General features: G+C 40.7%; 1 protein-coding gene across 1 annotated transcript in view; it reads right to left on the bottom strand.

Moving 5' to 3' along the window:
- The window catches only part of rngtt (RNA guanylyltransferase and 5'-phosphatase), an 87,760-nt gene extending 71,325 nt beyond the window's left edge, over nucleotides 1–16,435 (bottom strand). The window contains exons 1-8 of the mRNA XM_058056207.1: nucleotides 16,022–16,435; nucleotides 15,145–15,254; nucleotides 14,963–15,066; nucleotides 14,793–14,881; nucleotides 11,900–11,975; nucleotides 9,690–9,936; nucleotides 7,435–7,544; nucleotides 5,510–5,611 (exon numbers count right to left, since the gene is read on the bottom strand). Of these exons, the coding sequence (XP_057912190.1) occupies nucleotides 5,510–5,611; nucleotides 7,435–7,544; nucleotides 9,690–9,936; nucleotides 11,900–11,975; nucleotides 14,793–14,881; nucleotides 14,963–15,066; nucleotides 15,145–15,254; nucleotides 16,022–16,085 (902 nt within the window). The 5' untranslated portion in view covers nucleotides 16,086–16,435. The remainder of the gene's footprint in view (nucleotides 1–5,509; nucleotides 5,612–7,434; nucleotides 7,545–9,689; nucleotides 9,937–11,899; nucleotides 11,976–14,792; nucleotides 14,882–14,962; nucleotides 15,067–15,144; nucleotides 15,255–16,021) is intronic.
- Nucleotides 16,436–16,896: the final 461 nt, after the last annotated feature.

The raw sequence follows: 16,896 nt of genomic DNA, 5'->3' as shown, positions 1-16,896 counted from the left end.
CAACCATTCACACTCACATTCATACCTATGGACAATTTGGAGTCGCCAATTAACCTAGCATGTTTTTGGAATGTGGGAGGAAACGGGAGTACCCGGAGAAAACCCACGCATGCATGGGGAGAACATGCAAACTCCACACAGAGATGGACCAGGGTGGAATTGAACTCTGGTGCCCTAGCTGTGAGGCCTGCACACTAACCACTCGGTCGCCGTGCAGCCTGTGTAAAGTCATTATGAAAAAAAAAACGGTATTCTGGGTGTAAATATTCACACACGCAAAACCATCAGGTGCCGCCAAATGACTCCTCCCCAAATGAGTCAGGGCTTTTCTCCCTGTCACTCACACATACTTGTGGCCTCAATGAATCAGAATAATTAGTCTTGTCATCATTGTAATCTACCAATTATTATTTCGCAAAAAAAAATCTACAAATGTGTCCTGAAAAAGAGTTGTGGTATAATATTAAAGTCAATACGGTATTTACCTTACCAAGCATTGACTGCAGTACTTTTATTGCCAAACTGGACAACCCTTTAGGGAAATAAAATGTGTCCTTATTGTTGAGGTAACAAGTGCATCTGGTGGTGTTTGTTAATGGCGCTTTAATAAAGTCAAACTTGTTTGTTTAAAGTCTCACAGGAGTAATAGGCTTCAAACCTATTTAACAGTTACAAAAGCTTTTATAGCAAGATGATTCACAATACAAATTAGCTTTTGCAAGCCTTCCAAGGCCCGTTAGAAGGCAGAATATGACTAGTCTTTAAGATGTACGTTGCTACTTTCAAAGTTGTCTTGGTAAGTTCTTGCAGGAAACAGCATAACCTCGGTTTTTATGATTAATACGTTCAAAACGGTGCATTTGGAAAACAAAATCGTATGGAAAATACAACGAAGAATATCTCCAACATAAATCCAATTCATCCACTCCAGATCCCCCAAAATGTTAACACATAACAATTATAGTTCTACATGCAGAAACATGCAAAACGCCAGTTTATTACATGCAATAACAGAGACCGAGGCAAACATTTTCATCCGATAGCTTGTCAGTTCAGACCCAAGATTACAATTACATAAATCATGTGAAGGTTTCGACATATCCCAAACGATGTTTCAGAATTTATAATGAATAGATGATGGTCCTGACTATTTTAGTGGGTTTCCCAAGGGAATAAAACTTCCTAACAATGCAATAATAGGTAGTCCATTTTCAATATTGCTTTATTTTTTTGGTTCCTCTTTATTTTGTCCAAATTCAATTTCACACATCTCATACTTTTTCTGAAAGCTTTTACTACTCACTAGATGAATTCAAAAAAAGGAACACTGGTTCAGGCGTAACACTAATAAGGCAGCAGGGCATACGATTCAACAAAATTTAATTAAAAATGACGTGCTCAATGTGTGGGCTCCTGAGAATAAAGAAATATCAGACCTATTAGAAGAGCTCATCTCTCACTGGAGGAATAAAATAATTATTTGTCAACATACGCCAATTAATAACAACTCTCCCCAAAATGAGCACAATGTTACCAACTGCACGCAACCACAGAGAGACCAACCAAAGCAAACACCTTCTATGTCAGCTTCCTTTAATCTACCTGTAATCTACAAGTAGTGGTGTACTAAAAGATACGGTACGCCATAACCATAGCTTTTGTATAACTTTATAAGCTTTAATGACTTTTTATAATGAAATGAATGTGGGCAAATCTATCCATCCATCAATTTTCCTCAACTTATCCGGGTCCGGGTCACAGGGGCAGCAGTCTCGGTAGGGAAGCTCAGACTTCCCAGTCTCCGGCCACCTCCTCCAGCTCCACCGGGAGGACACCAAGGCGTTCCCAAGCCAGCTGTGAGACATAATCCCTCCAGCGTGTCCTCGGTCTACCCCGGGGCCTTTTCCCGACTGGGCATGCCCGGAACACCTCACCAGGGAGGCGTCCAGGAGGCATCCGGACTAGATGACCAAGCCACCTGAACGAGAAGCAGCTCTACTCTGAGCCCCTCCCGGATGACTGAGCTCCTCACCCTATCTCTTAGGGTGAGTCCAGCTACCCTACAAAGGAAACTTATTTCAGCCACCTGTATCCGCGATCTCATTCTGTCAGTCATGACCCAAAGCTCATGACCATAGGTGAGGGTGGGAACATAGATCGACCGGTAAATTGAGAGCTTTGCCTTCCGGCTCAGCTCTCTTTTCACTAAGACGGTCCGGTACAGCAACCACATTACTGCTGAGGCTGCGCCGATCCGTCTGTCGATCTCCTCCCATCTCCCTCACTCGTGAACAAGACCCCAAGATACTTAAACTCCTCCACCTGGGGCAGGACCTCATTCCCAACCCAGAGGGAGCACACCACCCTTTTCCGACTGAGAACCATGGCCTCTGATTTGGAGGTACTGAGTCTGATCCCAGAAGCTTCACCCTCAGATGCAAACCGTCCCAGTAAACGCTGAAGGTCACAGCCTGAAGAGGCCATCAGCACCACATCATCTGCAAATAGCAAAGATGAGATTCTAAGGCCCCCGAACCGGACTCCCTCAACACCTTGGGTGCACCTAGAAATTCTGTCCATGAAAATTGTGAACAGAATCGGTGACAAAGGGCAGCCTTGGCGGAGGCCAACGTTCACCGGAAACAGGCTTGCTTCTTGTTTTCAAAGTAAAAGCAGTGATTTATCACTATGTTTTTTTTTTTTTTTGTATGAGAAAAGTAAGGGGGTGTTTTATTTTGTGAAAATAACCAGAAGTGCGTTGCTCACTTTGGTTAGCTTAAATTTTGCTGAATTCGTCCGAACAAAATTGTAAACGGTTGGTATTTGGACAAATAAATGACACACTTGGGATCTAAACAGCCACTTTCTCACCTGATTAAAAAAAATCTCAATAAAGTGACGTATTTAAAGAGTTTAGAACTAAAGTGAAATCAGCTTCAGCCTGTCGATTTCGGCTCGGGTAGGAGCGCAATGCATTGTGGGTTATCATGTAGTACGCTGTAGTGTAAACGCTTTGCATACTGTCTGATGGATTGGGTATGCAGTATGGAGTGTGGATAGTATGGGCATGGAAGTATGTAGTAGTTAGTATGCGGTTTCGAACACAGGTGCTTACTCCGGTCATGCCGTTGTTCTATGGAACAAATGCGCCAAGGTGCTGAAACCACCGGTGACGGATGAGGAAAACAGACATGCGTTTGGCAAATGTCAATATATTGAGCCCAGCAAAATGATGCCGTTCTGATGTCCAGTTCTGTTATCTGATTATGAATACAAGTATTGCTATACCCCTATTTACAAGTTTAATGATAAATATTGTAAACTGAGCTCAGGCAGAAAACATAAACAATAGCAGCAAGCCTGTCAGCATTGAAAGAAACATTTTTCTGGACACAGAATGGAGCTGACGCAACAGAAACAGAAACTGAGTCTCATGCGCATATCCTACTTGGCGTGATGACTCATACCCATATTCACTATTCCTGACATATTAGTATATTGTTTCTGTTCTCAACAGCTCCCCAAGAATATCAGGGGATAACCAGCTCACAGCCACCAGACAGAAGAAAAAAGAGCATGTAACTATTTCAACATTTTTTTTTTTTAGGAAGTTTCAGATGACAACACCAATTTAATGACATTTGTAGCCTGGAGGTCTCACTCATCAATCAGTCCGGGTCTCTCTTTGGAAATTAAAGCAGCGATACAATTGTGAAATTGACTGCAGTCATGAAACATTTACAAGTACACGGCACATTTTCACCAGAGTGTTTCAATAGTACAATTTAAAAAATGTTCCTCTGCTCTTGCTTTTGGCAACGGAGACATAAAAGTAGAAGAAAAAGAAATTTCCACAGTTACTCACTTGGCACATATCGTCGTGTAAATAGTAATTAATAAACAGTAAATAGTAATAGATTAGACGACTGGTTGAACGTGAGTCTGCATCAGCGGAAGCCAAATTAACAGTCTATTGGCCACATCTCTAAAGGCCATTCCAGGTTGATTAGCTACACGCAGGCCAGTAATTGAACACAAATGAGAAACATTACATTTGCAGTCACCTCCATCTTCACTAATGGCCATGAAGCCTAATTAACAACTTTGCAGAATAGAACGTCAACCGGATATGAAATAAACTAACCCCTTGGCCCAGAAGGAGCTTGATGATTTGGATGATTTGCACACGGAATATTGCGTTTGAGGGCTATATGAACAAGGTATATACCAGGAGCCAGACTAGACTCATCTTTCAGTTTGTTTCAACCTTTTTTCATTCTTTAGTAATCAGCACTAGGTAATCTTTCAGCAACATAGCAGTTTTGTGAAACAAAAGACAGAAAGTGACAGAAAATGGTTGTTTTACATGAAAATATATTTTTTTATAATATAGCACCATGAACTGGTTGCCGTGGAGTCCTCTTTTAAACTGAGAGATGTATGCCGAGCTCTGGTTGTTTTTACGGCTTAAAACTGCACCAAACATGATCTCTACTTGTGTGCAGTTGCATCATCACCTCTTTTTGCCGAGCGCTCAGGTTGATAAAAACATATACCGTATTTTCTGGACTATAAGTCGCTCCAGAGTATAAGTCGCACAAGAAAATGCATAATTAGGTAGAAAAAAAACATAAATAAGTCGCATTTTTTGTGGATAATTTATTTTACAAACTACTTGACCAAAACAGACATTACGTCATCTTGGAAGGCAAGTTCTAACATGAATAAAAGAATAGAGAACAGGCTGATAGGTGTAAGATATGCTAACACAATGCTTATTCAGCTACACGAATAATAAACATGAACAGAAAAGGTGTCCAGTGTTTATGGAACATAAACAGTTTTAAGTACAGTACCTGTTTTGTTTTCTTCATGGCAGTAAGAGTAGCCTCTGCTTTACGCCAGTCCCTAACAAGTTTCTCACTTACTACAAACTTTCTCTCTGCTGCTCATTACTGTTTTCAGTTGCAAATTTCACTACTTGCAGCTTGTAGTCTGCAGAATATGATTTTCTTTTTCAGGCGGGGCATTTGTGTTCTGTCATTCTCAGTTGTTTTTTTAAGCGAACGTCTACTGTTTAAAATTTAATTGTTAAGGAGTAGGAAATGATATATAAATGTTTTCACTCTGGAGTATATGTCGCAGGAACAGCCAACCTATGAAAAAAGTGTGAGTATAGTCTGGAAAATACGGTATATAGTATATATATATATATATTTGTTTTTTCATTTTTAAGTTGCTCTGGAGTATAAGTATAACTCCGGAAAATACAGTATATACTTTTTTGGTAGTGAACAGCCAATAGAGATGCACTGTATAGACTAGTTATTTAAGTGCTTCTGGATTGACATTAGCGGCTTTAGATACTGTCTATCTACAACAAGGTACGTATTTGCTATTAGGAAAACAAATAATAGTTTAATAATCACGGCAGCCATGTTTTCAAGTAGGGCCCACATAAGATCCAAGCAGAATGCAGTTTCATTACCAAGAAAAGCAAAAGACTCACCGTGTTCCATCAGCTTTCCAGCTGACTTTGTATGGATTCTGCTCCAGGAAACAAAGGTTTTGTTTATCCATTGATACAGGCTGGGCACCAGGAAAACCAGCTCTGTAATCAAAAGGAACATACTCGTTACATGACCATGATCTTGTATCCACAACATACATTCATTTCACTTCTAGGCTTTTAGTCTCCATGATATAAGAAGTTTTAACGGGTAAGGTTGAACCAGAAGATGAGATGATGACCTTGTGGTTCTGTATTTGCCTCTTAATGCTTAACTATAGGGATTTGACAAGTTTTATTTGAGGACACTGACAATTGCAACCTCCATCAGGAAGAAAGGACACTGAATTAATCCATTCCAGGATCAAACTGCCGCCATCATTAAACATTTATTAACTGAATAGGAATTGTTGAATTAAAAAACAGTTCAAACATAAGGCAGAACTTGTTTGTCTTTATAGTACAGACCTCAAAAAGTCAAATTCCCAAATGTGACTGTGTTTGTGCCCCAGAAGGTAAAACAATATATAGGACATTTACCTCCCCAGTGCCACTTCTGGCATACACACCAGCAAACAAGTAATCAAATCCCATGCTGTGAAATTATACACTTGAATGTGGCTCTAAACAATTCCACTATACTCCACGCAGAGGATGGTGATACACTGGAGAATAACGTTTGTTACATCGAGGCATTGAAAGCCCAACGCAACACTGAGGAAACACACACTTGGGCTATCGTGTGTTTCAGGAAATGAAGCGTAATCTCCACTAGATGGACATCAAAAGCAAGACATAGTGTAAAATCATTCATTCATTCATTTTCTACCGCTTATCCTCACAAGGTTCGCAGGGGTGCTGGAGCCTATCGAGCCTATCGAGCCGGAGCTGCATTCGGGCGAGAGGCAGGGTCACCCTGGACTGGTCGCCAGCCAATCACAGGGCACATATAGACAAACAACCATTCACACTCACATTCATACCTATGGACAATTTGGAGTTTCCAATTAACCTAGCATGTTTTTGGAATGTGGGAGGAAACCGGAGTACCCGGAGACTCACGCATGCACAGGGAGAACATGCAAACTCCACACAGCTGTGAAGGCCGTGCAGCCTTAGCTAGCTCATATTAACACATTTTAACACACTAGAATGCACAGAAAAAAGAAAGAAATGTGTTCATGTTTCACATAGGGAACGTCAATAACCCCCCCCCCCCCCCCCCCCAAAAAAAAAAATTGCAGTTCCCCTTTAATGTCACTTCAAACATTTTGCAATGAGATAAAACAATGTGAATTATTGACTTACGAGTGTTGGTTTCATTCGGTGCAGCCGATAGACACAAGTGTGTGTGTGTGTGTGTGTGTGTGTGCCTTATAACACTCTTGGGCAATTAAAAGAAACATTCATGGTGGTTCCTGCCTTGATGTGTGAGTGAGTGCTGATTTTCCCCTGACAGTTTTTGAATTAATTGTTCAGACTGCATGCTTGTTATGTACTGACATTACCTAGCTAGATAGATGCAGGTTTAAAAAAAAAAAAAAAACATGGAGCAAAAAAGCACTTCCAGCACCTGCGACAGCACGTGTGGGTAAGTACATTTGGATGGGTGTTCAATAAAACATAGCACCACTCATACAGGTAAAAGGAGACAGTGGGAAATGGAAACAGTGTTGATTGTTCCCTCTTCTAAAGACAAGGCGAGGAAGTGGAGCCGAAGCGCTTCCATTTCATTAAAAAGCTGCAGTTGCATTTTTACTCTTAGAAGAAAAAAAAATCTATTCCTGACTCTACCGCCTGTTTCAAACTGTCAGTATCGGGATGGGGGTTAAAAAGAAAAAAAAAAACAATACACCCACATATGCTAACGCATGCACACACCTTTTCTCAGAGGAGCAGCAGGAAACACAAAAGAAGCTTCTTACTTGTTCCACTCGGTCATCTCCTGACACATCCTTTGGCACTCGCCTAGTTTGGGCTGTGTGGTGACCTGTGTGACGCCTTTCACCGTGACACCTTCCAGGAATACTGCCCCCTGGGAGGAATAATAAAAAAAATCTCGGTTGGGATCAAGAGGGAAAAAATTTTCATAACCTCCTACACCAAATATGTAGACACACAGCAGAAACGGTTGTTTGTTGCCGTCTGGAAAATATCATCTTACATTAATAATGCATTACATCCACCTGATCCGTCCTATTGAACCAGCTCCTCATGTCACCTCACTTTCATTATCCCTACAAATAAACAGCTCATATTAGACAAAGGATGGTTGTTCTCTTTCCCAACAGACTGACTCAATCTTTCCCCCAAAAACCCTTTTTCTTTCATTCTCATCAAATGAATCTTTGAAATGTGCCGTTGTTGGTCCAAACACATCTGTTCTTCACTACAGACTGTCCGTAGGTGTGAATGTGAATGGTTGCCTTCCCCTGTCTATCATCCCTGTAATTGACAGGTGATCAGTCCTCCTGCCTCTCAGCACAAGTCCAGCTTCCTGTGACCCTGACCCAGACAAAGTCTATAGAAAATAGATGAACCACCGTTGTAAACAATTTATGCCAGAAATAATGGAAACCATTATAATTCCCAAAGGGGGTTTGCACTTATATTGTAGCTAAAAAAGCTTTTTGTTACATTTTGGAGTATTTCATCCTTGTTTCTCATAAGAGCCCAATTGGCTGCCAACCAGTGCTAGTCTGGAGAAGGCCACTCAACCATGACCAAGAGGCAGTACTCCTTAATGATGTTGGAGTAATGCAGTCTGCAGGCTGCTGCTCTCTGGGCCTGCTTCTTTCCACCCTCCCAGTATCACAATTGGATTTGCCGTGACTGAGGCTCTCACCCCACTTCGGCGTTTTCAATTTCTTTGGTTTTATAAATAAATGGTAAATGGTCTTTCGCTTGAACAGCGCTTTTACACCTCCATAGCACTCTAAGCACTTTGACACCGTTGGTATATTTTTTTGGGGGTGGGTTGGGTCACTATCTTTCCCAAGGATACTTTGACATGATCACGGGATGTTTAAACTGTTATGTTTAAACATTATATTACTTTTTTATATTCATGTAGTATATAGATCGGGCGGCACGGCGGTCTAGTGGCTAGTGGTTAGACCTCACAGCTAGGAGACCAGGGTTCAATTCCACCCTCGGCCATCTCTGCATGGGTTTTCTCCGGGTACTCCGGTTTCCTCCCACATTCCAAAAACATGCTAGGTTAATTGGCGACTCCAAATTGTCCATAGGTATGAATGCGAGTGTGAATGGTTGTTTGTCTATATGTGCCCTGTGATTGGCTGGCGACCAGTCCAGGGTGTACCCCGCCTCTCGCCCGAAAACAGCTGGGATAGGCTCCAGCACCCCCCGCGACCCTCGTGAGGAAAAAGCGGTAGAAAATGAATGAATTAATGTATATAGATCCTAATAAATGATTGCTGTTTCAGTGTTGACTATGGCATCCTATACCGTGTGGAAGTGGTACGTTTTTGGCTGCAAACTTTGTTCCTCCGTCCGACTCAGTTTCAAACCCATTCTTACGTTTAGAATAAATAAATAGGAGGCTAACGAGTTAGCTCGCCATTTTGCTATGCTTAAACTGGCGGCCGTCTCTTATGTGCTATAACCAAGGCTAGCAGTAGTGTCGCAGTCAATATATCAATCAATTGACAAATGTCACAAGCAACCCACATTATGTTTGATATATATCAACAAGGAACAACAAGTGAGTTATTATGTCTTATTATTGCTTATCGTGTCTACTATAGTAGGTATTATGAGTATAAAGGTGACTATAGGGGTGTTATTTCATGTTGACAGGGCTCTAATAATGTTAAATCATGATTTTAGAATGCTCAAACTATGAAAATACCTTTAGTAATCTTGAATTCTACTTCACAGAAATTCACTTATTGCAGTCAGGTCTGGAACCAATTAACCGCGATAAACAAGGGATGACTGTACAAAGGAAAATAACTGAGCCGATATGATGATGATCCATGTCTCCTCTAGCTATCACCCCTGCTAACCACTCCAAACTCCCAGCTTAAAACTATTCAATGGCAAAAAAAAAATCAAGAGCTGACCATCTGGCCCAAATTTCTCATCAAACAAACCCATAATGTCTCCCACAGTCACCTTGGTGTCATCATTCCATCAAACATACCAATTACTGTCTTACCAGTTTGAGCGTCTCTTTCTTGCGTTTGCCAGGCATTGACCCTGAAGAGCTCGGCCCGGACTCCTGCCCCACGGCGTTACCGTCATCGTCCACTTCACCGTCATCCTCGAAGCACCACTCGGGCAGCGCAGGGGCAGGGGGTGTGTCCTCCTCGTCACCATAGCGACGGAAAAGCTCTTTGAGGTAGTCGCCCTTGTAGATCCCGGGGGCTCGTGCCTGGGCGAAAGCCGCTACGGCTGCTTCCACGCTGATAAGAGCAACAGGACTGGATTATCATATCAAACTGACCAGGTTTTCGTTGTTGTTATTGACTCTTAATGCACATGCCCATCAACCACAACTTCAGGTACACTTGCCCCAAATCAATGCGACTATCAATATAATAATTAACTAAAATAGTAAATCCCCATTATATTTTTACTGTAGTGGTTATAGTTTGCACTGCATATAATTTAGTTTCATTTAGTTAAGACAAAATACACTGCAGTTCTACACTGCTTCAAACTACAACCACAGTCATAAACATTGCAGGGGTGTCCAAAGTATGCACCTTGTGCACTTTTTAAACCAAACCATATAGATATGCAGACGTGTGTTGTCACTAACATTACATTGCTTTTTTTTTTTCAACATTGTCCATTTGTCTTGTAATAGTATGACTTCATTATTAGAATATTTTGACTTTATTATCATAACATTATGACATTTACCAAACCTAATTTTCCTAAAACAAGTTTATTTTTTCGTTTTTTTTTTTATTGTGACATTTTGCCCTCTTTAATATTTCAACTTTACTCTATTTATGGGCTTGCTCAGTAATGCAAGCCCACTAGATTAGATACACCTGTTCTATTTTTAGAACAGCCACATTCCAGGGAAAACGAGAATTTACAGACTTTTCACAGCCGTGTAGCTCAGCCATACGGCCACGTAGAAACGTGATTAACGGCTCATTTTTTAGATAAACTTCTCAACCCTCCCTGTGGCTAAATGCTAATTGCTAGCATGTTAGCATTTAAGCTAATCTACTCATGTCTAAAGGCAAATACACACATGGCATGATGTAGGAAGGTTATAGGACAACCTTGGCACTTTCTAAACTTGAGGCCCTCTTGCTAGGTGCTAGCATGATGACTGTTAGCATGTTAGCATTTTAGCTAATTTACTCATTTCTAAAGGCAAATAGACACATGGCATGATGTGGGGACACTATGGGACTGCATCAACCTTTTCGGTACTTGAGGCTGTCTTGCTAGGTGCTAGCACGGTAGCCATTGGCGCACCGGGCCCGAGGTTCACAGCACAGGTGGCAAGCCCATCAAGATTTCCGCGGGAATTTTCTAGTTTTTCATGCTATTGTATAATTGTATTTTTAGAATGTGCAGAGGACCAATAAAAAGCAGTCCCGGGCCACAGACAGCCCCAAGACCACACTTTGGAACCCCCCGTTCTACGTTTAAGTAACATGAAAGTCATTCGATTAAAAAAAAAAAACATGATAAATTAATCTGTTTTTAACTACGAAAAACATATCTTCATTAAGTACTGTTGTGTTAAAAACTCAGGTTCCTCCAGTGGGATACAATGAAGGCCACCCTGACAGGGTGAATCCAAGGTGAGCATTTTCTGGGGACTAGACGAGATTAGATCATGCATTGTATAAAATAAATACCTACGGTATATATGCATTGTATATAGATTTGTGATGATCTTATTTGATGGATGACAGCAAAGATAACACTTGCAGATTACCAAAGGGAAAAAAAAGAATCCAAGGAGATCATCTGATAGTCGAGTTATCTCCCAAGCACAACACAGGAAGGGTCTGACGCTGTGGGAATATTCATTACACAGGAAGTGGTGGGTGGTGGGTGGGTTCTGATCAGCCTACGTGTCTACAGCAGCTTCTTGTCTTCTCAGACAGCTGCTCCACCTCTGTCCAAAGTCTTCCCTCCCTCCCTTCCTCCTCAGTTCACCATGTTCGGCAACTGTAAATCAATTAACATCTCTGGCATGGGGAGATAAGCTCTACGCCAACCAGTCAGCTTGACAGAGCCTAATGTTGATTGGTGGTGACATCTCGTGTCATCAAACATACAGAAACAATCAAGAAAGGAAGCGGATTACAGAGTGATGGAAGGGAATTGCAGGACACGGCTTATTATGCAAGATGTTGTGTAACAAAAGACTGTTGAAGTTTCCATCCTTACCTCCAGTCCATCTTCTCCACCAGGTAGGCACATATCAAAAAGCCTGTCCGGTTGAAACCGTGCGTGCAGTGGACACCTTTGGGACAGCAGAAAGCGACAACACAGTCAAGAGAGAGCGAGAGGGGAGAAAAAAAAAAAGAAAAAAAAAAGATCCAATATTGCACCACAGTCACGTATTGTCAATTTAATTTTGCATATTGGAGAGTGCCATATTTAAATTCTGCAGCCCTGAGGAAAAAGCACACTCAATACAATCAATCATGCCAATGTTCCCTCCTTCACATGCACACAAGTCATTACGGCACTGACTGATATTTTCATGGTGATCAAAAAGGATGAAGCGTAAATAAAAACATTCATTTATGTTGGTCAGGGTTTTAAGTCAGCTTGAACCTATCCCAGATGGCTTTGGGCAAAAGGCGGACATCCTGTAACGTCCAATTACCCGAGTATGCATGTTTTTGTGCAGGTACACCCTACAAATAAAGAACCAGAACCATCTGGATGTGAAGTAGACATTCTAACCACACCGACTGAACTCACTATATTCGATAAACATATGGAAAACTTCCCTACATTATTCCAAAATTGAGTATATCCTGCATTTTGGCTGACGCTTCATATGCACAGCAAGATTACCCCGGCAACGTCACACTCCATTGGAGATCAAATGAGCCCGACATCAGGTCCTGGTGAGCACATTTACAAGCCCAGCTGTCTAATCTGGACACAACTCGGGTAGAAACAACAAAGTATGTAATCACCAGCTGGATAAAGACTGGACACACACACATGCGGTTTGCGGTTATGTCCATGCTGTTGGTGCTACAAGCCAGACAGGCGCTATAGTATATTGGAGTATAGACAATGGTCCAAAGAGAAGGAAGAGAGCACCCTGCTGTCACTTGGGTGAAAATACAACTTCAAGGGGGTCTTTGGTGGTGACTAACAAAAAGATGAACACAAATACACTCCACTTTTGTTTTAACAGTGGTGGGGGTTTGCACTCTAGCAAGTGACATCCTAATTATACATGCTACTAAATGGTATGCAATACGCAAATGCAAGCGTAAAACTGGATAAATATTGCCATCTGCTGGACAAATGAGGCAATGCCATTAATAATACATTATGAAAACTAATCCTTTTGTGTATTGTAATTTCCTAATTGTGAATCCTATCCTAAGACACGTGATAGCAAAATGTAAAATAAACGAATGATTTAACTGGTAAATGGGATGTTTTGGGGGGGGACGTTTACCCATCATTCATAATCAGGGGTCTCAAACACGCGGCCAGCGGGCCAAATGTGGCCCGCGGGACACTAGTTTGAGGCCCCCGCCTTGATATGAAAGTTTGATGTTAGTGCGGCCCGCGCAAGTTTGATATGGATGCTGTATGGTATCATGTACCCAGAAAAAATTATTACGTTTGATTAATGTTCATGTTAAAGGTTAAATAACTGTTAATAGTTATCCTCCCTATCCGTGTGGAAGTGGTAAGTTTTTGGCTATTTAAGTTTAAAGGAAATAACTTGGAGGCTACCGTTTAGGTCGCTAGCTCTCTAGTTTGCGAGTGAGCATGTGTCTCAAGACCCTGCAGTTGCGCAATATGTTGTAAATAAAAAGAGTATAAATGTGACTATAGTCGTGTTTTGTCATGTCTACAGGGCTCTAATAATGCTTTGTTCATTTTAATCTGAAAAAAATCATTTGTCTACCCACCAACTATATGTGGTTTCTTAAGTTTTCATTATTTGCCGTTTTATTATTATTATTATTATTATTATTATTATTATTATTATTATTATTATTATTATTATTATTATTATTATTATTATTATTATTATTTATTTATTACTGATTGATTGATTTTTTTTATTCTTGATTCGTTTATTTATTTTTCATCTTATTGTGTGTAGAAAAATAAAAAGTAAGATATTTGAGAACAGTGGAATGTTTTATCAGAGCTTTTCTTGTAGAAAATTGGAACCAAAGCGAAGTTTTTAAACAATTTTTGTTTTTAATAAATGCGTTTTGTTTTTTTTGAAAACCTGATGCGGCCCAGTCTCACCCAGACCCTAGCTCCAGTGGCCCCTAAGTAAATAGAGTTTGAGACCCCTGTTCATAATTCTTATGTGAAACATGAACACATATTTATTTCCCTTTTCTGTGCATTATAACACGAGAAAACTAGTTAATATGAGCTAGCTATGGTCAAATGGTTAGCATGTTGACCACACAGTCAGGAGATCAGGAAAACCTGTGTTTGATTCTCCGCTTGGGCATCCCTATGCATACTTATGCTAGCTCTGTCAACATCAACAGCAGCGGCAACACTTACGATGTCCGCTGTCATTGGGATGGTTGTGTCTTCCAGCACATAACGTGTGCTCCAGTCCTCAGGTCAAAAATGCTGACGGCAAATGAGCATCTTGTCGAGTCTTTGTAGCGAAATCGAGAGCTAGGTATCTGAGACTAGCGATTAGCGACGCGGCGTGTTAGTCCGCCAGATAAAAATAGTTTGCCATGCTAGCTGCTACAATAATGATATCTCTGTCGCTTGGTAAATATACAAGTCGGTTATGGAAGTGGAACACTGTTGCCGCTTTTTCGATGGGTTTCTTTTGTGAAAGCTAAAGTGTCAAAATAAGTACTTCCCATGACGTCCGTTGCTAGCTAGCTCATATTAACTAAACTAAAACTGCTATGCTGCATAACGACACACAAGACCAACCTCCGAGATCTCAGTTCAGTGGACGTGTGTGGCTTTGTCTTTGGCTTTTGGCAACACTTATTACAAAAAAAGTAGTTAACTTCTTATATGTGTAAAAATTCTTACATATATGTGCAACGCATTCCCATTCAAGATGTTTAAGATAATGGCTCCTCACCTATTAGGTCTGTGGAATTCTTCTCGATGAAGTGTTCACACAGGCGGATGAACATAGCTGTCGTGTCCTTGGAAGGACATTCTCCATGACTGGAACAAAGACGGTAGTAAGTGGATCTTCTACTTTACCGCAGAATAAACTTAATGAAAAGAATCATGTCCATCACTTACCCTTTACACTGAAGCTTTAAGTATTTGATTCCTTCTTTTTCAATGTCGTTGTGGTCATAAAAGCGAGTTGTGTTCGTCAAATCCACAAGCAAACCCATTTTGACCTAAAGAAAGACCAATAATAGGTTGTGAAATGGGGGTTTTCTATTTTAAAACAACACAGCAATTATTTTCATCCTTACATTTAGACTTTTCAAGTAGTTGGACAGCATGTTCGGGTAAAACCGGTTTTCTTCTGCAACCTGGTCATCGTATCTGGGACCCAGCATCGTTTTCATTGGCAAGAATTTACCTGAAGAGAACAAATATATGGAATATATGGATAATTAGGAGGGAAAGTCAGGTGATTTCTGGAGAGGTACAGCTACTTTACATAAATAACGAAAACAAGATACTGTATTTTCTTTAAAACAGCAAAAGTCACATTTTTTTGGTTTGTTTTTTACCGTCTTGGAGACCATATTTTACGCATGCGCAAAGAGGCACGAGAGCAGCCATGTTATTTGTTTTGACACGTGATAGATGGACAAACCTACTACTCACTCATGGCAACTGTTCCTTTAAAATAAATAAATAAAACAACAAAATACGGCACACAATAACACATATGAATTAAAATCTAAAAAGCAAGTTGGTGGTTTATATCTTTAGAGCGTGGTAGCATAACATGGATAGCATAATACTATCTTGGAGATTAATAAAGTATCGATGTAAGACTCACTCCAAACTCACATGTTTACTATGTAATATGTCAGCCTGGATGGGGTAAGTAACTCTGCACACACGTTTTGTGGGCGACTTATGAGTGATTTTCAGTGATTCATTTATTACGGAGTCGCTGATGTTGAGCTGTTGTGATGCTAACCCCATTGAGTTAGCTAGCAGCTGTTTTTTACTGTTTATTTGAGCATGAACTACTCAGAGATAGTTCCAAAAATGTTTTCTTTTTCAAATTCTTGCAGACAACAGTGAGCAATATGAATTCCGTAAAGAGTACCAACATCACTACATGTACTGTAAATGAAGCTAATACATACAACTGGAGCTCAGCTGTCTCACCTGCCACTGGTTGCCCTCTTCTGGGACAATTCCGCCAGCGAGGAGGGGGCCCGGTGTGTGACATATTCAACGTCCAGTCGTACGTAGTATTTTTCGGTGCTACTCGCCGGTTATGATGATGCAAGACGTCTGCACAATGCGACCTTAATCCCCGGTTGTGGTTCACCCAAACACCGCGGATTCAAGGCCCTTTAGCAGCTCGACTACTTCATTTAGGAATATCGTTCCAAAAAATCATTCGACAAATCAACCCGCTGAAAGGTCGCCGGACATTTAGTTTTTTTGTTATTTTATCAGCTCCTACCCTGCAGTCCTAATTGTTAGCAATTCCTAACAGAGTCCTTACAAGATAAGCATGGTAGCTAAGTCAGGCTAGATAAGATTCATGCGCCATAGTGCCTGTGTTGCGTTCCCTGTTTCTCCCGGAAGTTGGAATTTCCAAACTCTTTGTTGTCTCAGACGTTCACAAGATCAAGTCTGTGATGTCAGCAGTGCGTAATGTTTGTTCAAGTGCATTTCAACGAGGGCATGCTAATCTTTATTACCTTTCATAACGAAAGTGTTTATTTCAATGAGAATTGGGAGTATTACAGTTTCACACATTCCCAGATATCGTGTTATACTGACAGAGGAACACATCGCGCAGTTGTATTGTAATTTTGGAAGAATTTCATTAATATTTGATATATTATCGTGAAAAGAAATTGCAAACAGGATAAGTTTCCATGGAAGCGTCGTCATCGTTAGTTTTCATAGTTTTCAGACTTCCGAGGTACGTGAATGTTGCATTGTCGCATGTATTAACAGCGAACTCCTTTATGGTGCTGCCCTCTACAGGTAGATAATGCAAATGACCCACTCGATGACATTAGATG

The sequence above is a fragment of the Doryrhamphus excisus genome, chromosome 19 (genome assembly GCF_030265055.1).
Source record: "Doryrhamphus excisus isolate RoL2022-K1 chromosome 19, RoL_Dexc_1.0, whole genome shotgun sequence".
NCBI classification, from domain to species: domain Eukaryota; kingdom Metazoa; phylum Chordata; class Actinopteri; order Syngnathiformes; family Syngnathidae; genus Doryrhamphus; species Doryrhamphus excisus.
The sequence above is the reverse complement of the archived record's forward strand: the minus strand, read 5'-3'. Positions and strand labels throughout refer to the sequence as shown.